The sequence below is a fragment of the Ranitomeya variabilis genome, chromosome 4 (assembly GCF_051348905.1).
Source record: "Ranitomeya variabilis isolate aRanVar5 chromosome 4, aRanVar5.hap1, whole genome shotgun sequence".
Lineage (NCBI taxonomy): Eukaryota > Metazoa > Chordata > Amphibia > Anura > Dendrobatidae > Ranitomeya > Ranitomeya variabilis.
In genome coordinates, this window is record NC_135235.1 from 51,874,164 (window position 1) to 51,897,256 (window position 23,093).

General features: G+C 46.3%; 1 protein-coding gene across 1 annotated transcript in view; it reads left to right on the plus strand.

Moving 5' to 3' along the window:
- The window catches only part of LOC143769711 (alpha-2-macroglobulin-like protein 1), a 135,897-nt gene that overhangs the window by 55,312 nt on the left and 57,492 nt on the right, over positions 1–23,093 (plus strand). The window contains exons 22-24 of the mRNA XM_077258497.1: positions 3,857–3,908; positions 4,772–4,855; positions 4,962–5,138. Coding sequence (XP_077114612.1) covers positions 3,857–3,908; positions 4,772–4,855; positions 4,962–5,138 — 313 coding nt within the window. The remainder of the gene's footprint in view (positions 1–3,856; positions 3,909–4,771; positions 4,856–4,961; positions 5,139–23,093) is intronic.

The window sequence follows — 23,093 nt, forward strand, 5'->3', positions numbered from 1 at the left end:
CAGCGGATTGGCCGCGGATCCGCAGCGCATTGGCCGCTGCGAATTCGAAGCAGTTTTCCATCAGGTTTACAGTACCATGTACACCTAAGGAAAACCAAATCCGCTGTGCCCATGGTGTGGAAAATTCCGTGCAGAAACGCTGCATTGTATTTTCCGCAGCATGTCAATTCTTTGTGCGGATTCCGCAGCGTTTTACACCTGTTCCTCAATAGGAATCCGCAGGTGAAATCCGCACAAAAAAACACTGGAAATCTGCTGTAAATCCGCAGGCAAAACGCAGTGCCTTTTACCTGCAGATTTTTCAAAAATCGTGCGGAAAAATCTCACACGAATCCGCAACGTGGGCACATAGCCTTAGGGTTAGGGTTGGAATTAGAGTTAGGGTTGGAATTAGGGCTAGGGTTTGAAATAGGGTTAAGATTAGGCTTGTGGTTAGGGTTACGGATAGGGTTAGGGGTGTGTTGGGGTTACAGTTGTGGTTAGGGTTGGGATTAGGGTTACGGTTGGGATTAGGGTTAGGATTAGGGTTGGAATTAGGGTTACGGTTGTGTTGCGGTTAGGGTTGTGGTTAGGGGTGTGTTGGGGTTAGGGTTGTGATTAGGGTTATGGCTACAGTTGGGATTAGGATTAGGGGTGTGTTGGGGTTAGTGTTGAAGTTAGAATTGAGGGGTTTCCACTGTTTAGGCACATCAGGGGTCTCCAAACGCAACATGGCGCCACCATTGATTCCAGCCAATCTTGCGTTCAAAAAGTCAAATGGTGCTCCAGCCCTTCCAAGCCCCGACGTGCGCCCAAACAGTGGTTTACCCCCACATTTGGGGTACCAGCGTACTCAGGACAAACTGGGCAACAACTGTTGGGGTCCAATTTCTCCTGTTACCCTTGCAAAAATAAAAAATTACTTGCTAAAACATAATTTTTGAGGAAAGAACAATTATTTTTTATTTTCACGGCTCTGCGTTATAAACTTCTGTGAAGCACTTGGGGGTTGAAAGTGCTCACCACACATCTAGATAAGTTCCTTCGGGGGTCTAGTTTCCAAAATGGGGTCACTTGTGGGGTGTTTCTACTGTTTAGGCACATCAGGGGCTCTGCAAATGCAATGTGACGCCCGCAGACCATTCCATCAAAGTCTGCATTTCAAATGTCACTACTTCCCTTCCGAGCCCTGACGTGTGCCCAAACAGTGGTTTACCCCCACATATGGGGTATCAGCGTACTCACAACAAACTGGGCAACAAATATTGGGGTCCAAATTCTCCTGTTACCCTTGTGAAAATAAAAAATTGCTTGCTAAAACATCTTTTTTGAGGAAAGAAAAATGATTTTTTATTTTCACGGCTCTGCGTTGTAAACTTCTGTGAAGCACATGGGGGTTGAACGTGCTCACCACACATCTAGATAAGTTCCTTTGGGGGTCTAGTTTCCAAAATGGGGTCACTTGTGGGGGGTTTCTACTGTTTAGGCATATCAGGGGCTCTGCAAACGTAACATGATGCCCGCAGACCATTCCATCAAAGTCTGCATTCCAAAACGTCACTACTTCCCTTCCGAGCCCCGGCATGTGCCCAAACAGTGGTTTACCCCCACATATGGGGTATCAGCGTACTCAGGAGAAACTGGACAACAACTTTTGGGGTCCAATTTCTCCTGTTACTCTTGCAAAAATAAAAAATTCTGGGCTAAAAAAATATTTTTGAGGAAAGGAAACACATTTATTATTTTCACGGCTCTGCGTTATAAACTTCTGTGAAGCACTTGGGAGTTCAAAGTGCTCACCACACATCTAGATAAGTTCCCTTGGGGGTCTAGTTTCCAAAATGGAGTCACTTGTGGGGAGTTCCTACTGTTTAGGCACATCAGGGACTCTGCAAATGCAACCTGATGCCCGCAGAGCATTCCATCAAAGTCTGCATTTCAAAACGTCACTACGTCCCTTCCGAACCCCGACGTGTGCCAAAACAGTGGTTTACCCCCACATATGGGGTATCAGCGTACTCAGGAGAAACTGGACAACAACTTTTGGGGTCCAATTTCTCCTGTTACTCTTGCAAAAATAAAAAAATTCTGGGCTAAAAAAATATTTTTGAGGAAAGGAAACACATTTTTTATTTTCATGGCTCTGCGTTATAAACTTCTGTGAAGCACTTGGGGGTTCAAAGTGCTCACTACACATCTAGATAAGTTCCCTTGGGGGTCTAGTTTCCAAAATGGAGTCAATTGTGGGGAGTTCCTACTGTTTAGGCACATCAGGGGCTCTGCAAACGCAACCTGACGCCCGCAGGGCATTCCATCAAAGTCTGCATTTCAAAACGTCACTACTTCCCTTCCGAACCCCGACGTGTGCCAAAACAGTGGTTTACCCCCACATATGGGGTATCATCGTACTCAGGAGAAACTGGACAACAACTTTTGGGGTCCAATTTCTCCTATGACCCTTGGGAAAATAAAAAATTGTGGGCTAAAAAATCATTTTTGAGAAAAGAAAAATTATTTTTTATTTTCATGGCTCTGCGTTATAAACTTCTGTGAAGCACTTGGTGGTTCAAAGTGCTCACCACACATCTAGATTAGTTCCTTGGGAGGTCTAGTTTCCAAAATGGGGTCACTTGTGCGGGAGCTCCAATGTTTAGGCACACAGGGGCTCTCAAAACGCGACATGGTGTCCGCTAATGATTGGAGCTAATTTTCCATTCAAAAAGCCAAATGGCGTGCCTTCCCTTCCGAGCCCTGCCGTGCGCCCAAACAGTGGTTTACCCCCACATATGGGGTATCATCATACTCAGGACAAACTGGACAACAACATTTGGGGTCCAATTTCTCCTATTACCCTTGGGAAAATAAAAAATTCTGGGCTAAAAATCATTTTTGAGGAAAGAAAAATTATTTTTTTATTTTCACGGCTCTGCGTTATAAACTTCTGTGAAGCACCTGGGGGTTATAAGTGCTCACTATGCATCTAGATAAGTTCCTTGGCGGGCCTAGTTTCCAAAATGGGGTCACTTGTAGGGGAGCTCCAATGTTTAGGCACACAGGGGCTCTCCAAACGCGACATGGTGTCCGCTAACGATTGGAGCTAATTTTCCATTCAAAAAGTCAAATGGCACGCCTCCCCTTCCGAGCCTTGCCGTGCACCCAAACAGTGGTTTACCCCCACATATGAGGTATCGGTATACTCAGGAGAAATTGCCCAACAAATTTTAGGATCCATTTTGTCCTGTTGCCCATGTGAAAATGAAAGAATTGAGGCTAAAAGAAATTTTGTGTGAAAAAAAAGTACTTTTTCATTTTTGCGGATCAATTTGTGAAGCACCTGGGGGTTTAAAGTGCTCACTATGCCTCTAGATGAGTTCCTTGGGGGGTCTAGTTTCCAAAATGGGGTCACTTGTGGAGGAGCTCCAATGTTTAGGCACACAGGGGCTTTCCAAACGCGACAATTTTAACCCTTATAACTTCCTAGCAAAAAAAAAATGTGTTTCCAAAATTGTGCTGATGTAAAGTAGACATGTGGGAAATGTTATTTATTAACTATTTTGTGTCACATAACTCTCTGGTTTAACAGAATAAAAATTCAAAATGTGAAAATTGCGAAATTTTTAAAATTTTTGCCAAATTTCCGTTTTTTTCACAAATAAACTCAGAAATTATCGACCTAAATTTACCACTAACATGAAGCCCAATATGTCACGAAAAAACAATCTCAGAATCGCTAGGATCCGTTGAAGCGTTCCTGAGTTATTACCTCATAAAGGGACACTGGTCAGAATTGCAAAAAACAGCAAGGTCATGAAGGGGTTAATATTTAGATGTTAATTCATGGCATTAATAAAGTTTTTTTTTTTTTTTCTTTCACCAGCCCTCTGGAATTTTAGAAGAAAACACACAGTCATTTCTCCTGTGCCCATCAGGTAAAGAACTGTTGTTGGGATTATGTTTAAGATATACTGTATATACAAGTTTGGTAAATTTTCTCAGCACTTTTAACTAAAAACACAACTTAAAACTTCTGCTGTTGTCAGTTGCAAGAAGAAGGAATTGTATTTTTTAAACATTAAGCCTATGTAGGAGATTTGGAGCTCTTGTTAAGAAAACTAAAGCTCTAATTATGAGTTTTGTAAGAGAAAAAAAAATAGATAACTGCTGAATAAGTAGTGCTGATCTGGTGTGACAAGGACCCAGCAGTAACATTTAATCTATCGACCCACTGTTCAGCTACATGCAAAAATAACAAACCTAGTAGATAAATTTACTTATGCTGCAAAATAATATTAAACTGGGTTGTTTGTTTAATGAATCATTAGTTGATGCCTTTCTTTTTAAATATCAAATCAAGTGTTTTAGCCTCACCCATTAGCGCTTCTGCACAGTGGCCCACCAGAGGATTCACCAGCTCTACTGTGGGCCAGTCCAAGCCTGAGTAATAAAGTATTAAAAAAAAGAAATGTAAATAAATGGAGCGACATTTACTTTAAAGTTATAGATGAACCAATACTGCCAGCCAGATTTCAATTGTAAAAGTTCCTTTACTCACATCTACTCTCTTACATGGAATTCACAGCTTATTTTCTGACATGAATTTAGCCACTTTTTTTTTTCAGAAAAAAAATCACGTCATAATAAAGCTAAAGAAATTTGTGATGTATTCTACCTCTAAACAAAATAATAACTAAGGCAAAAACACAAACAATTATAAAATAAAAAATAATAAATAAGTTATCAGGATACATTCTCATCCAAGTCCACTTCACAAAGGTGTTTCCTATTCTCTTAGGTGACAGTATAAGGAAAACGGTTACGCTGGAAGTTCCAGAGAAGATGGTGCCAGATTCAGACCAAGCCTATATCACTGTTTTAGGTGAGAAAAAAAAGAAATAAGTAAAGAAATAGTTATGATTGTGAAATTGTACAAAGCTTTATGAAATCAGTGGGTCAGCCATCGTTTGTTGGTTTTGTTTTGGTAGGTGACTTAATGGGCAGAACCATTTCTAACATTGGAGAGTCACTTGAACTTCCCTCTGGATCTGGGGTACAGAATATGGTGAATTTTATTCCAATTTCTCATATTGTAAAATATTTGGAGAGCACCAAGAAACTAACACCGAAAATAAAAGAGAAGGCTTTGACTTATCTAACCAAAGGTGAGTTCCATTGACAAGTGTGAGACAACAGGTTTGATGCCTGAAACTTCCAAAAAGGTGAAACATGTGTGCACTATTTGGCAATATCGTAGGTAATTTTACTCAAAATTTTGATAGTACATTTGATTTTAGGCTATGAATGTGTAATGTGTAGAGCCAGAGCTGTAGTCGTGGCTGAGATTAACTAATTACACATGCTCTGGCCCCCATTACATGTAAGCACTGTCCCTTCTGAGGCATACCTGTCGCTTCACCCTCTGCACCATATGGGTCCCATCGTGCTGGCAGTGGTTCTGCTGCTTCCATAGTACAATATGAGACAGAGTCATTTTCCAACTTAAAATGTAGAACTTTACTATTTGATTTTCTCAGCACATTCCAGTCAGTAACAGCATTATCATCAGGTTCCACGCAAACAAAACATCCTTCGCTGTCCCTACGCTTTCCTCTACATCCTGCAGTACAATACAGGGACATACCACCTCTTGTGATAATGCAGCATCCTCCCTGTGTGAGCTCAATACACCTGAGTGTTCCTCCATCCGTTTCGCACCGGTATGGAAGGCATCAGCCCAACCTGTACTTGTTAAGGACCGCCTCTAAACTTCTGTCCCGTACCGTGGAAAGCGCTGCTGACTCTGCTGTATTCTTTGTCCATCCAGACACTGTATGTCTGGGTACATTACTTGTAGTTATGGGGCTGTCTCTGTGCGGTCCTGGGCGTTAGGCCCCACAGGAGTAATTGGGCACTACGGCCCTCCTGAGCTGTTCTGCTCCCAGGCTCTTACTAACAAATAGGAAGACACTCTTACTTATCAAAGGCAGCCCCTCCCACCAAACTATGTATAAAGTGGAGCCCCATCTAGTGTCCCATGATAGTTTCTACACTTGCCCTACATTACACAACATTACATAGCAGCATAACTGTTATGACCCCAGTGGACAGGGTCTCAGAGGAACGTGTAAGTCTGCAAGATACAAAAATCCAGCTCATAGGGCTGTGGTAACTGGGTTGACCAAATAGCTACTCCTAACGCCAACACTAGAAGTAGCCGGGGATCATGCCTACGGTGATCGCTAGATGACTCGCGCCAGCCGGAGAATCTAACTACCCCTAGGAGAAGAAAACAAAGACCTCTCTTGCCTCCAGAGAAAGGGACCCCAAAGCAAGATACAAGCCCCCCACAAATAATAACGGTGAGGTAAGAGGAAATGACAAACACAGAAATGAACCAGGTTCAGCAAAGAGAGGCCAGCTTACTAATAGCAGAATATAGCAAGATAACTTATCTGGTCAACAAAAACCCTATAAAAATCCACGCTGGAGATTCAAGAACCCCCGAACCGTCTAACGGTCCGGGGGGAGAACACCAGCCCCCTAGAGCTTCCAGCAAAGGTCAGGATACAGATAGGAACAAGCTGGACAAAAATACCAAACAAAACAAAAGCAAAAAGCAAAGAAGCAGACTTAGCTTGAAAAACAGGAACCAGGATCAGAGGACAAGAGCACAGCAGATTAGCTCTGATTTCAACGATGCCAGGCATTGAACTGAAGGTCCAGGGAGCTTATATAGCAACGCCCCTGAACTAACGGCCCAGGTGAGGATATAGGAAAAGACAGACGCTCCAGAGTCAAATCACTAATGACCACTAGAGGGAGCAAAAAGCAAAATCACAACAGTACCCCCCCCTTAGTGAGGGGTCACCGAACCCTCACCACGACCACCAGGGCGATCAGGATGAGCGGCATGAAAGGCACGAACTAAATCGGCCGCATGAACATCAGAGGCGACCACCCAGGAATTATCTTCCTGACCATAGCCCTTCCACTTGACCAGGTACTGAAGCCTCCGCCTGGAGAGACGAGAATCCAAGATCTTCTCCACCACGTACTCCAACTCGCCCTCAACCAACACCGGAGCAGGAGGCTCAGCAGAAGGAACCACAGGCACAACGTACCGCCGCAACAAGGACCTATGAAACACGTTGTGGATAGCAAACGACACAGGTAGATCCAGGCGAAAGGATACAGGATTAAGAATTTCCAATATCTTGTAAGGACCAATAAAACGAGGTTTAAATTTGGGAGAGGAAACCTTCATAGGAACAAAGCGGGAAGAAAGCCACACCAAATCCCCAACACGTAGTCGGGGACCCACACCGCGGCGGCGGTTGGCAAAGCGCTGAGCCCTCTCCTGTGACAACTTCAAGTTGTCCACCACAAGATTCCAGATCCGCTGCAACCTATCCACCACAGAATCCACCCCAGGGCAGTCAGAAGGTTCCACATGACCCGAAGAAAAACGAGGGTGGAAACCAGAGTTGCAGAAAAACGGCGAAACCAAGGTGGCAGAACTAGCCCGATTATTAAGGGCAAACTCAGCTAACGGCAAGAAGGTCACCCAATCGTCCTGATCAGCAGAGACAAAACACCTCAAATAAGCCTCCAAAGTCTGATTAGTTCGCTCCGTCTGTCCATTAGTCTGAGGATGGAAAGCAGACGAAAACGACAAGTCAATGCCCATCCTACTACAAAAGGATCGCCAGAATCTGGAAACGAACTGGGATCCTCTGTCTGACACGATATTCTCAGGGATGCCGTGCAAACGAACCACGTTCTGGAAAAACACAGGAACCAGATCGGAAGAGGAAGGCAGTTTAGGCAAAGGAACCAAATGGACCATCTTGGAGAAGCGATCACATATCACCCAGATAACAGACATGCCCTGAGACACCGGAAGATCAGAAATGAAATCCATGGAGATATGTGTCCAAGGTCTCTTAGGGACAGGCAAGGGCAAGAGCAACCCGCTGGCACGAGAACAGCAAGGCTTAGCTCGAGCACAAGTCCCACAGGACTGTACAAATGACCGCACATCCCTAGACAAGGAAGGCCACCAAAAGGATCTGGCCACCAGATCTCTGGTGCCAAAAATTCCTGGGTGACCTGCCAACACCGAGGAATGAACCTCGGAAATGACTCTGCTGGTCCACTTATCAGGCACAAACAGTCTGTCAGGTGGACAAGAATCAGGCCTATCAGCCTGAAATCTCTGCAACACACGTCGCAGATCAGGAGAAATAGCTTACAAGATAATACCATCCTTAAGAATACCAACAGGTTCAGCGACTCCAGGAGCATCAGGCACAAAGCTCCTGGAAAGAGCATCGGCCTTCACATTCTTTGAACCTGGTAAATACGAGACAACAAAGTCAAAACGGGAGAAAAACAATGACCAGCGGGCCTGTCTAGGATTCAGGCGTTTAGCAGACTCAAGATACATCAGATTTTTGTAATCAGTCAAGACCACCACACGATGCTTAGCACCCTCGAGCCAATGACGCCACTCCTCAAATGCCCATTTCATGGCCAACAACTCCCGATTGCCCACATCATAATTTCGCTCAGCAGGCGAAAACTTCCTAGAGAAAAAGGCGCAAGGTCTCATAACAGAGCAACCAGGGCCTCTCTGCGACAAAACGGCCCCTGCTCCAATCTCTGAAGCATCCACCTCAACTTGAAAGGGAAGCGAGACATCAGGCTGGCACAAAACAGGCGCCGAAGTAAACCGACGTTTCAACTCCTGGAAAGCCTCCACGGCAGCAGGAGCCCAATTAACCACATCGGAGCCCTTCTTGGTCATATCCGTCAAAGGTTTCACAATGCTAGAAAAGTTAGCGATAAAACGACGGTAGAAGTTAGCGAAACCCAAGAACTTCTGAAGACTCTTAACTGACGAGGGCTGAGTCCAATCAAGAATAGCTCGGACCTTGACTGGGTCCATCTCCACAGCAGAAGGGGAAAAAATGAACCCCAAAAAGGGAACCTTCTGTACACCAAAAAGACACTTTGAGCCCTTGACAAACAAAGAATTTTCACGCAAAATTTTAAAGACCATCCTGACCTGCTCCACATGCGAGTCCCAATTATCAGAAAAAACCAGAATATCATCCAGATAAACGATCAGAAATTTATCCAGATAGTTCCGGAAAATGTCATGCATAAAGGACTGAAAAACTGAAGGGGCATTAGAGAGCCCAAAAGGCATCACCAAGTACTCAAAATGACCTTCGGGCGTATTGAATGCGGTTTTCCATTCATCCCCTTGCTTAATGCGCACAAGGTTGTACGCACCACGAAGGTCTATCTTGGTAAACCACTTGGCACCTTTAATCCGGGCAAACAAGTCAGACAACAGCGGCAAAGGATACTGAAATTTGACAGTGATCTTATTTAAAAGCCGATAGTCAATACAAGGCCTCAAAGATCCGTCCTTTTTAGCCACAAAAAAGAATCCCGCACCAAGAGGGGAAGAAGACGGACGGATGTGTCCTTTCTCCAGAGACTCCTTGATATATGAACGCATAGCGGTATGTTCAGGTATCGACAGATTAAACAGTCTTCCCTTAGGAAATTTACTGCCTGGAATCAAATCTATTGCACAGTCACATTCCCTATGAGGAGGCAATGCACTGGACCTGGACTCGCTAAAGACATCCTGATAATCAGACAAGTACTCCGGAACTTCCGAAGGCGTAGAAGAAGCAATAGACACAGGCAGGGAATCCTCATGAATACCACGACAGCCCCAACTAGACACTGACATAGCCTTCCAGTCAAGGACTGGATTATGGGTCTGTAACCATGGCAGCCCCAAAACAACCAAATCATGCATTTTATGTAGAACGAGAAAACGTATCACCTCGCGGTGTTCAGGAGTCATGCACATGGTAACCTGTGTCCAATACTGCGGCTTATTTTCTGCCAATGGCGTAGCATCAATACCCCTAAGAGGGATAGGATTTTCTAATGGTTCAAGAATAAAACCACAGCGCTTAGCAAATGAGAGATCCATAAGACTCAGGGCAGCACCTGAATCTACAAACGCCATGACAGGATAAGATGACAGTGAGCAAATCAAAGTTACAGACAGAATAAACTTAGGATGCAAATTACCAACGGTGACAGGACTAACAACCTTAGATATACGTTTAGAGCATGCTGAGATAACATGTTTAGAATCACCACAGTAGTAGCACAAGCCATTCTGGCGTCTATGAATTTTCCTCTCATTTCTAGTCAGGATTCTATCACATTGCATCAAATCAGGTGTCCGTTCAGACAACACCATGAGGGAATTTGCGGTTTTTCTATCACATTGCATCACATCAGGTGTCTGTTCAGACAACAACATGAGGGAATTTGCGGTTTTGCGCTCCCGCAACCGCCGGTCAATTTGAATAGCCAGGGACATGGTATCATTCAGACCTGTGGGAATGGGAAAACCCACCATAACATTCTTAATGGCCTCAGAAAGGCCATTTCTAAAATTAGCGGCCAGTGCACACTCGTTCCAATGTGTCAGCACGGACCATTTCCGAAATTTTTGGCAATACACCTCAGCCTCGTCCTGGCCCTGAGACATAGCCAGCAAGGCTTTCTCTGCCTGAATCTCAAGATTGGGTTCCTCATAAAGTAAACCGAGCGCCAGAAAAAACGCATCAATATCAGCCAATGCCGGATCTCCTGGCGCCAACGAAAAAGCCCAATCCTGAGGGTCACCCCGTAAAAATGAAATAACAATTTTTACTTGTTGAGCAGAGTCTCCAGACGAACAAGGTTTCAGGGACAAAAATAATTTACAATTATTCCTGAAATTCCTAAACTTAAATCGGTCTCCTGAAAACAGTTCAGGAATCGGAATCTTGGGTTCAGACCTAGGATTTCTGGTAACATAATCTTGTATACCCTGCACACGAGCGGCAAGCTGGTCCGCACTTGTAATCAAGGTCTGGACATTCATGTCTGCAGCAAGCTTAAGCCACTCTGAGGTAAAGGGGAAAAGAAAAAAAAAAATGAGAGAGGGAAAAAAAAAACTCAAAATTTTCTTTCTTATAATCCCACTTCTGCAATGCATTAAACATTTAATACTGGCCTGGCATACTGTTATGACCCCAGTGGACAGGGTCTCAGAGGAACGTGTAAGTCTGCAAGATACAAAAATCCAGCTCATAGGGCTGTGGTAACTGGGTTGACCAAATAGCTACTCCTAACGCCAACACTAGAAGTAGCCGGGGATCATGCCTACGGTGATCGCTAGATGACTCGCGCCAGCCGGAGAATCTAACTACCCCTAGGAGAAGAAAACAAAGACCTCTCTTGCCTCCAGAGAAAGGGACCCCAAAGCAAGATACAAGCCCCCCACAAATAATAACGGTGAGGTAAGAGGAAATGACAAACACAGAAATGAACCAGGTTCAGCAAAGAGAGGCCAGCTTACTAATAGCAGAATATAGCAAGATAACTTATCTGGTCAACAAAAACCCTATAAAAATCCATGCTGGAGATTCAAGAACCCCCGAACCGTCTAACGGTCCGGGGGGAGAACACCAGCCCCCTAGAGCTTCCAGCAAAGGTCAGGATACAGATAGGAACAAGCTGGACAAAAATACCAAACAAAACAAAAGCAAAAAGCAAAGAAGCAGACTTAGCTTGAAAAACAGGAACCAGGATCAGAGGACAAGAGCACAGCAGATTAGCTCTGATTTCAACGATGCCAGGCATTGAACTGAAGGTCCAGGGAGCTTATATAGCAACGCCCCTGAACTAACGGCCCAGGTGAGGATATAGGAAAAGACAGACGCTCCAGAGTCAAATCACTAATGACCACTAGAGGGAGCAAAAAGCAAAATCACAACACATAACACATTTACATTTAAAGGGTTTACACACTTAAAGAGGTAGAAATGCGACACCCCTTATAAACGAATGCTACATTTGTGCACTTAAAGACCCCATACACATTGGTCTATTGTTGGACAAGCCCACTGGTATCAGCAGGATGTGCATGGCCATGCCCTGACATTTCCCTCAGATGTTGTCGAGGAAGAGGCACTGGAATTTCAATGGCTGATCCTAATGTTCGGTGAGGAGATAAGTTGCATCCAGATGTGTTTGTAGATACTCTAGAGAAAACTAGAGCACTCAGCGGAGGCAAGAAGAATAGGAAGAATTGGAAGAGATAGCTGACAGCCAGACAATCGAAGACTTATGGGTGTCTTTAATCTAAAGTTTACCGTATCGGCAGCATTTCCCAAAGTATATTTTAACATTCCCATAGGCAATCATTTACTATAACGAGGCCATAAGTATGCTTCTTTTTGTCTCAGTGTCCCTAATGCGCATTCTCATTCCATTTATTTTTAGGAAATCAAGGCAAAATGTGATTTTTCTGTACAGAGTACAAAAGAGTACAAGAAAACATATACAGTTAGGTCCATATATATTTGGACAGAGACAACATTTTTCTAATTTTGGTTATAGACATTACCACAATGAATTTTAAACAAAACAATTCAGTTGCAGTTGAAGTTCAGACTTTCAGCTTTCATTTGAGGGTATCCACATTAAAATTGGATGAAGGGTTTAGGAGTTTCAGCTACTTAACATGTGCCACCCTGTTTTTAAAGGGACCAAAAGTAATTGGACAATTGACTCCAAGGCTATTTCATGGACAGGTGTGGGCAATCCCTTCATTATGTCATTCTCAATTAAGCAGATAAAAGGTCTGGAGTTGATTTGAGGTGTGGTGCTTGCATTTGGAAGGTTTTGCTGTGAAGTAAACATGCGGTCAAAGGAGCTCTCCATGCAGGTGAAACAAGCCATCCTTAAGCTGCGAAAACAGAAAAAAACTATCCGAGAAATTGCTACAATATTAGGAGTGGCAAAATCTACAGTTTGGTACATCCTGAGAAAGAAAGAAAGCACTGGTGAATAGGGTTGAGCGACTTTCATTTTTTTAAGATCGAGTAGGGTTTTGGGAAACCCGATTTTGTCCAGAGTCGAGTCGAGTGCAGTCGGCCGATTATCGCTAAAAGTCGGGGATCGACCGAAACACGAAACCCAATGCAAGTCAATGGGGAAGCATAGTCGGCAGTGAGTGGAGGCCAGGAAAACACCTACAGTGCCCATTTTAATGCCAAAAACATCCATTCTTGTTTCTGAAGCTTGCCAATCTTAATTAACTGTATAATAATAGTTGGGCATAGGGAATTGGGGGAAAGTTGTGGGGGGAGTAGGGCTGGCTCAAGTTTTTCGTGGGCCCAGGAAATGCGGACTACGTCACGGCGGTGTTGCAGGGAAAGGTAAGTATTTAAAAGTTGCAAGTGCTGTGATCCTGAGCAAGCAGGGGGGGGCCCACTCGTTCGCATTGCCACTGGCACAGGGCCCCTCAAAGTACGGCGGTGTGTTTGCATGGCGGGGGCGCCTCCCACCAGCAGCGACACTTTTGCGTACTCTGAGGGGCCCTGTGCCAGTGACGTCGCCAACGAGTATGCCCCCCCACCTGATGAAGGAACCTGCACTTTCATCTGCACCTTCCTCTTTGTCCCTGTGTAAGGTGGTATAACATGCGGGAAGGGGAACCTTACTTTCAGCAGGGTCAGATTCTGGCTGTGTAGAGTACAAGGGGAATGTAGTGGTCTAGGTCAATGTACCAGCAGACTCATTTAGCAGTGGCTGGGCAATGGGCAGGATGAGGAGGAAACAGATATAGGGCCAAAGAATAAAGTAGGCTACATGCAGTTCAAAATTGGTAACAGGACTAAACAGGCGGCATTGCTTTGTTCAGTGGAGTAGCAAACCCAAGAGCAGCAGACACTGTTTCAAGGGCCTAACCACACTAGTAGGCCAAATGCAGTTTAATATCTGATAGTATAGGGCGAAAGCCAGAATGTGGAAGCTCAGCTTTGTTCAGTTGAGGACAACACCAGGGAGGGGCAGACACCTTTAGTAGGCCGGAAAAGCCTATTGCATTTTTTAAAATGGTAATTTGGAGCAGAAGGTTGAAGCTCAGCTTTATTTAGTTGAGGGCAACACCAGGGAGGGGCAGAAGCCGTTAGTAGGCCCTAACCACCATTTTTTTTTTTTAAAACCACTTAATGAGAGCCGGAAGGTTGAAGCTCAGCTTTATTTAGTTGAGGACAACACCAGGCAGGGGCACACAGACAGACACCTTTAGTAGGCCGGAAAAGCCTATTGCATTTTTTAAAATGGTAATTTGGAGCAGAAGGTTGAAGCTCAGCTTTATTTAGTTGAGGGCAACACCAGGGAGGGGCAGAAGCCATTAGTAGGCCCTAACCACCATTTTTTTTTTTTAAAACCACTTAATGAGAGCCGGAAGGTTGAAGCTCAGCTTTATTTAGTTGAGGACAACACCAGGCAGGGGCACACAGACAGACACCTTTAGTAGGCCGGAAAAGCCTATTGCATTTTTTAAAATGGTAATTTGGAGCAGAAGGTTGAAGCTCAGCTTTATTTAGTTGAGGACAACACCAGGCAGGGGCACACAGACAGACACCTTTAGTAGGCCGGAAAAGCCTATTGCATTTTTTAAAATGGTAATTTGGAGCAGAAGGTTGAAGCTCAGCTTTATTTAGTTGAGGACAACACCAGGCAGGGGCACACAGACAGACACCTTTAGTAGGCCGGAAAAGCCTATTGCATTTTTTAAAATGGTAATTTGGAGCAGAAGGTTGAAGCTCAGCTTTATTTAGTTGAGGACAACACCAGGCAGGGGCACACAGACAGACACCTTTAGTAGGCCGGAAAAGCCTATTGCATTTTTTAAAATGGTAATTTGGAGCAGAAGGTTGAAGCTCAGCTTTATTTAGTTGAGGGCAACACCAGGGAGGGGCAGAAGCCGTTAGTAGGCCCTAACCACCATTTTTTTTTTTTTAAACCACTTAATGAGAGCCGGAAGGTTGAAGCTCAGCTTTATTTAGTTGAGGACAACACCAGGCAGGGGCACACAGACAGACACCTTTAGTAGGCCGGAAAAGCCTATTGCATTTTTTAAAATGGTAATTTGGAGCAGAAGGTTGAAGCTCAGCTTTATTTAGTTGAGGGCAACACCAGGGAGGGGCAGAAGCCGTTAGTAGGCCCTAACCACCCTTTTTTTTTTTAAAACCACTTAATGAGAGCCGGAAGGTTGAAGCTCAGCTTTATTTAGTTGAGGACAACACCAGGCAGGGGCACACAGACAGACACCTTTAGTAGGCCGGAAAAGCCTATTGCATTTTTTAAAATGGTAATTTGGAGCAGAAGGTTGAAGCTCAGCTTTATTTAGTTGAGGGCAACACCAGGCAGGGGCACACAGACAGACACCTTTAGTAGGCCGGAAAAGCCTATTGCATTTTTTAAAATGGTAATTTGGAGCAGAAGGTTGAAGCTCAGCTTTATTTAGTTGAGGGCAACACCAGGGAGGGGCAGAAGCCGTTAGTAGGCCCTAACCACCATTTTTTTTTTTTAAAACCACTTAATGAGAGCCGGAAGGTTGAAGCTCAGCTTTATTTAGTTGAGGGCAACACCAGGGAGGGGCAGAAGCCGTTAGTAGGCCCTAACCAAAGTTGAAGGCCAAATGCAGTTTAATTTCTGATACTATAGGCCGAAAGCCAGAAGGTGGAAGCTCCGATTTAGACAGTGGAGGACAATTTGAATTAGGGACTGCAGACAGACTTAGTAGGCTGTCCCCTGTGGACCATGCATCCACCACATTAACCCATTGCGCCGTAATGGACACGTAATCTTCCGTGGCCATGCCTACAGGTCCATGCGTCTGTTGTCAGGTGCACCTTTGTACTCACAGATTGCCAGAGTGCATGGACAATGCGGTCTTCTACATGCTGGTGGAGGGTTGGGATGGCTTTTCTCGCAAAAGAAGTGTCGACTGGTTAGCTTGTAGCGTGGTACAGCGTAGTCCATCATGGCCTTATTAATAGTAAATAAAATATATAACTAGGCTCTATGAACTTTTAAATAGGTTCCAGGGGTACACGGGCAGCATTGGTGTGGTCAGTGGAGGAGTATTGCAAGTAGGGGCTGCAGACAGGCTATCAAAGGCCTAAAATAACAAACAGTAGGCAGTCATGGCAGTTTTACATCGGTTACATGGATACACAGGCAGGCACTCCAGGCAGCATTGTGGTCAGTGGAGGAGTATTGCAAGTAGGGGCCGCAGACAGGCTATCAAAGGCCTAAAATAACAAACAATAGGCTCATTGCAGTTTTACAGCGGTTACATGGATAGACGGGCAGGCAGCTTGGTGGTGAGTGGAGGAGTATTTAAAGTAGGGACCGCAGACAGGCTATCAAAGGCCTAACATAACAAACAATAGGCTCATGGCAGTTTTACAGCGGTTACATGGATACACGGGCAGGCAGCTTGGTGGTCAGTGGAGGAGTATTTAAAGTAGGGACCGCAGACAGGCTTCAAAGGCCTAACATAAGAAAATGGGCTGGCTGTAGGCACTTTATAATTGGTTCCAGGGGTACACGGGCAGCAGTGGTCTGGCCAGTGGAGGACTAGTGGAAGGATGGACCGCAGACAGGCTTCAAAGGCCTAACATAAGAAAATGGGCTGGCTGTAGGCACTTTATAATTGGTTCCAGGTGTACACGGGCAGCAGTGGTCTGGTCAGTGGAGGACTAGTGGAAGGAGGGACCGCAGACAGGCTTCAAAGGCCTAACATAAAAAAATGGGCTGGCTGTAGGCACTTTATAATTGGTTCCAGGGGTACAGGGGCAGCAGTGGTCTGGCCAGTGGAGGACTAGTGGAAGGAGGGACCGCAGACAGGCTTCAAAGGCCTAAAATAACAAACAATAGGCTCATGGCAGTTTTACAGCGGTTACATGGATACACGGGCAGGCAGCTTGGTGGTCAGTGGAGGAGTATTTAAAGTAGGGACCGCAGACAGGCTTCAAAGGCCTAACATAAGAAAATGGGCTGGCTGTAGGCACTTTATAATTGGTTCCAGGGGTACACGGGCAGCAGTGGTCTGGCCAGTGGAGGACTAGTGGAAGGAGGGACCGCAGACAGGCTTCAAAGGCCTAACATAAGAAAATGGGCTGGCTGTAGGCACTTTATAATTGGTTCCAGGGGTACACGGGCAGCAGTGGTCTGGTCAGTGGAGGACTAGTGGAAGGAGGGACCGCAGACAGGCTTCAAAGGCCTAACATAAAAAAATGGGCTGGCTGTAGGCACTTTATAATTGGTTCCAGGGGTACACGGGCAGCAGTGGTCTGGCCAGTGGAGGACTAGTGGAAGGAGGGACCGCAGACAGGCTTCAAAGGCCTAAAATAACAAACAATAGGCTCATGGCAGTTTTACAGCGGTTACATGGATACACGGGCAGGCAGCTTGGTGGTCAGTGGAGGAGTATTTAAAGTAGGGACCGCAGACAGGCTTCAAAGGCCTAACATAAGAAAATGGGCTGGCTGTAGGCACTTTATAATTGGTTCCAGGGGTACACGGGCAGCAGTGGTCTGGCCAGTGGAGGACTAGTGGAAGGAGGGACCGCAGACAGGCTTCAAAGGCCTAACATAAGAAAATGGGCTGGCTGTAGGCACTTTATAATTGGTTCCAGGGGTACACGGGCAGCAGTGGTCTGGTCAGTGGAGGACTAGTGGAAGGAGGGACCGCAGACAGGCTTCAAAGGCCTAATATAAGAAAATGGGCTGGCTGTAGGCACTTTATAATTGGTTCCAGGGGTACACGGGCAGCAGTGGTCTGGTCAGTGGAGGACTAGTGGAAGGAGGGACCGCAGACAGGCTTCAAAGGCCTAACATAAAAAAATGGGCTGGCTGTAGGCACTTTATAATTGGTTCCAGGGGTACACGGGCAGCAGTGGTCTGGCCAGTGGAGGACTAGTGGAAGGAGGGACCGCAGACAGGCTTCAAAGGCCTAAAATAACAAACAATAGGCTCATGGCAGTTTTACAGCGGTTACATGGATACACGGGCAGGCAGCTTGGTGGTCAGTGGAGGAGTATTTAAAGTAGGGACCGCAGACAGGCTTCAAAGGCCTAACATAAGAAAATGGGCTGGCTGTAGGCACTTTATAATTGGTTCCAGGGGTACACGGGCAGCAGTGGTCTGGCCAGTGGAGGACTAGTGGAAGGAGGGACCGCAGACAGGCTTCAAAGGCCTAACATAAAAAAATGGGCTGGCTGTAGGCACTTTATAATTGGTTCCAGGGGTACACGGGCAGCAGTGGTCTGGTCAGTGGAGGACTAGTGGAAGGAGGGACCGCAGACAGGCTTCAAAGGCCTAAAATAACAAACAATAGGCTCATGGCAGTTTTACAGCGGTTACATGGATACACGGGCAGGCAGCTTGGTGGTCAGTGGAGGAGTATTTAAAGTAGGGACCGCAGACAGGCTTCAAAGGCCTAACATAAGAAAATGGGCTGGCTGTAGGCACTTTATAATTGGTTCCAGGGGTACACGGGCAGCAGTGGTCTGGTCAGTGGAGGACTAGTGGAAGGAGGGACCGCAGACAGGCTTCAAAGGCCTAAAATAACAAACAATAGGCTCATGGCAGTTTTACAGCGGTTACATGGATACACGGGCAGGCAGCTTGGTGGTCAGTGGAGGAGTATTTAAAATAGGGACCGCAGACAGGCTTCAAAGGCCTAACATAACAAACAATAGGCTCATGGCAGTTTTACAGTGGTTACATGGATACACGGGCAGGCAGCTTGGTGGTCAGTGGAGGAGTATTTAAAGTAGGGACCGCAGACAGGCTTCAAAGGCCTAACATAAGAAAATGGGCTGGCTGTAGGCACTTTATAATTGGTTCCAGGGGTACACGGGCAGCAGTGGTCTGGCCAGTGGAGGACTAGTGGAAGGAGGGACCGCAGACAGGCTTCAAAGGCCTAACATAAAAAAATGGGCTGGCTGTAGGCACTTTATAATTGGTTCCAGGGGTACACGGGCAGCAGTGGTCTGGTCAGTGGAGGACTAGTGGAAGGAGGGACCGCAGACAGGCTTCAAAGGCCTAAAATAACAAACAATAGGCTCATGGCAGTTTTACAGCGGTTACATGGATACACGGGCAGGCAGCTTGGTGGTCAGTGGAGGAGTATTTAAAGTAGAGACCGCAGACAGGCTTCAAAGGCCTAACATAAGAAAATGGGCTGGCTGTAGGCACTTTATAATTGGTTCCAGGGGTACACGGGCAGCAGTGGTCTGGTCAGTGGAGGACTAGTGGAAGGAGGGACCGCAGACAGGCTTCAAAGGCCTAAAATAACAAACAATAGGCTCATGGCAGTTTTACAGCGGTTACATGGATACACGGGCAGGCAGCTTGGTGGTCAGTGGAGGAGTATTTAAAATAGGGACCGCAGACAGGCTTCAAAGGCCTAACATAACAAACAATAGGCTCATGGCAGTTTTACAGTGGTTACATGGATACACGGGCAGGCAGCTTGGTGGTCAGTGGAGGAGTATTTAAAGTAGGGACCGCAGACAGGCTTCAAAGGCCTAACATAAGAAAATGGGCTGGCTGTAGGCACTTTATAATTGGTTCCAGGGGTACACGGGCAGCAGTGGTCTGGCCAGTGGAGGACTAGTGGAAGGAGGGACCGCAGACAGGCTTCAAAGGCCTAACATAAAAAAATGGGCTGGCTGTAGGCACTTTATAATTGGTTCCAGGGGTACACGGGCAGCAGTGGTCTGGTCAGTGGAGGACTAGTGGAAGGAGGGACCGCAGACAGGCTTCAAAGGCCTAAAATAACAAACAATAGGCTCATGGCAGTTTTACAGCGGTTACATGGATACACGGGCAGGCAGCTTGGTCGTCAGTGGAGGAGTATTTAAAGTAGGGACCGCAGACAGGCTTCAAAGGCCTAACATAAGAAAATGGGCTGGCTGTAGGCACTTTATAATTGGTTCCAGGGGTACACGGGCAGCAGTGGTCTGGTCAGTGGAGGACTAGTGGAAGGAGGGACCGCAGACAGGCTTCAAAGGCCTAACATAAAAAAATGGGCTGGCTGTAGGCACTTTATAATTGGTTCCAGGGGTACACGGGCAGCAGTGGTCTGGCCAGTGGAGGACTAGTGGAAGGAGGGACCGCAGACAGGCTTCAAAGGCCTAACATAAAAAAATGGGCTGGCTGTAGGCACTTTATAATTGGTTCCAGGGGTACACGGGCAGCAGTGGTCTGGTCAGTGGAGGACTAGTGGAAGGAGGGACCGCAGACAGGCTTCAAAGGCCTAAAATAACAAACAATAGGCTCATGGCAGTTTTACAGCGGTTACATGGATACACGGGCAGCTTGGTGGTGAGTGGAGGAGTAGTGCAAGGAGTGTCTGTCCCAGTACTCCCAAAATATAAATAGATGTTAATGTCTCGCAAAACAACCAAAACAAAAAAAAAGGTGGCATACTTAGGTACAGGGGTGGGCTCATCTGCTGAGTTTCTGACATAGTAATTTGGCAGTAACTATTTAATGGTGCCAATATAGGACACAGACACAGACTACTTTAAGTTGCATCGTAGATGTCTACAAATTTGTATTGTCAGTGCCAGACATTGAATGATGTCAGCGAATAGACTAAAGATTGGTGGAGCTGTGCGACATAATTTTGCATGTGGTAGAGCACATTTTGAGCTGGGGTAGGGGGGAACTCTCTAGAGGCCGGCGGGACCGCCCCAGGGCCCCTCATGTTACAACGGTGTGTCTGACGTTGGGTGTGCACCACCACCGCCAGAGACACTACATTGTACTATGAGGGACCCAGTAGCAATGCCGTCAACCAAAAGCGAGCACACCCACCTCTTCAGACAAACAGCAGTCTCACGGGTGCTTGCGCCAAGTCGCGATACCACGGCCCCTTGTGGGGAGTTTGGCCATTTAGGGAGGTGTAAACATGTCGTATGCTGTACAATCAGCTGCAGCAAATTAGACATTAGAAAAGTAATTCACAGGCAAGAGCCTTTCATAGGAAAGCTAGGTGTCGGCCGGGCAAGGTGGGGCAAAAGATTTCGAAATCCAGTTGTGGTTCATTTTAATGAATGTTAGATCGTCAACATTTTGGGTAGCCAGACGAGTCCTTTTTTCGGTTAATATTGAACCTGCAGCACTGAATACTCTTTCTGATAGGACACTTGCTGCCGGGCAAGCAAGCTCCTGCAATGCATATTCTGCCAATTCTGGCCAGGTGTCTAATTTGGAGGCCCAGTAATCAAATGGGAATGACGGTTGAGGGAGAACATCGATAAGGGATGAAAAATAGTTAGTAACCATACTGGACAAATGTTGTCTCCTGTCACTTTCAATTGATGCAGCAGTACCTGTCCTGTCTGCGGTCATAGCAAAATCACTCCACAACCTGGTCAGAAAACCCCTCTGTCCAACGCCACTTCTGATGTGTGCACCCCTAACACTCCTAGTCTGCTGCCCCCTGGAGCTCGTGTGAGAACGATCACGTGCGCTGTGTGCTGGGAATGCCTGAAGCAAACGGTCAACAAGAGTTGATTGTTTGGTTGCTAATATTAGTTCCAAGTTCTCATGTGGCATAATATTTTGCAATTTGCCTTTATAGCGTGGATCAAGGAGGCAGGCCAACCAGTAATCGTCATCGTTCATCATTTTCGTAATGCGTGTGTCCCTTTTTAGGATACGTAAGGCATAATCCGCCATGTGGGCCAAAGTTCCAGTTGTAAAATCTCCGGTTGTGATTGGTTGAGGGGCAGTTGCAGGCAAATCTACGTCACTTGTGTCCCTCAAAAAACCAGAACCCGGCCGTGACACGCAACCAATTTCCTGTGCCCCTGGGAAAGGTTCGGCATTAAAAATATACTCATCCCCATCATCCTCCTCGTCCTCCACCTCCTCTTCGCCCGCTACCTCGTCCTGTACACTGCTCTGACCAGACAATGGCTGACTGTCATCAAGGCTTTCCTCTTCCTCTGGTGCAGACGCCTGCTCCTTTATGTGCGTCAAACTTTGCATCAGCAGACGCATTAGGGGGATGCTCATGCTTATTACGGCGTTGTCTGCACTAACCAGCCGTGTGCATTCCTCAAAACACTGAAGGACTTGACACATGTCTTGTATCTTAGACCACTGCACACCTGACAACTCCATGTCTGCCATCCTACTGCCTGCCCGTGTATCCTCCCACAAATAAATAACAGCACGCCTCTGTTCGCACAGTCTCTGAAGCATGTGCAGTGTTGAGTTCCACCTTGTTGCAACGTCTATGATTAGGCGATGCTGGGGAAGGTTCAAAGACCGCTGATAGGTCTGCATACGGCTGGCGTGTACAGGCGAACGTCGGATATGTGAGCAAAGTGCACGCACTTTGAGGAGCAGGTCGGAGAACCCAGGATAAGTTTTCAATAAGCACTGCACCACCAGGTTTAAGGTGTGAGCCAGGCAAGGAATGTGTTTCAGTTGGGAAAGGGAGATGGCAGCCATGAAATTCCTTCCGTTATCACTCACTACCTTGCCTGCCTCAAGATCTACTGTGCCCAGCCACGACTGTGTTTCTTGTTGCAAGAACTCGGACAGAACTTCCGCGGTGTGTCTGTTGTCGCCCAAGCACTTCATAGCCAATACAGCCTGCTGACGCTTGGCAGTAGCTGGCCCATAATGGGACAACTGGTGTGCAACAGTGTCATCTGCCGATGGAGTGGTTGGCAGACTGCGTTCTGTGGAAGAGCTGTAGCTTCTGCAGGAGGACGAGGAGGAGGAGGAGGAGGGGGTGCGAACGCCTACAGCCAACTGTTTCCTAGACCGTGGGCTAGGCACAACTGTCCCTAAATTGATGTCGCCTGTGGACCCTGCATCCACCACATTCACCCAGTGTGCCGTGATGGACACATAACGTCCCTGGCCATGCCTACTGGTCCATGCATCTGTAGTCAGGTGCACCTTTGTACTCACAGATTGCCTGAGTGCATGGACGATGCGCTGTTTAACATGCTGGTGCAGGGCTGGGATGGCTTTTCTGGAAAAAAAGTGTCGACTGGGTAGCTCGTATCGTGGTTCAGCGTACTCCATCAGGGCTTTGAAAGCTTCGCTTTCAACTAACCGGTAGGGCATCATCTCTAACGAGATTAGTCTAGCTATGTGGGCGTTAAAACACTGTGTACGCGGATGCGAGGATAAGTA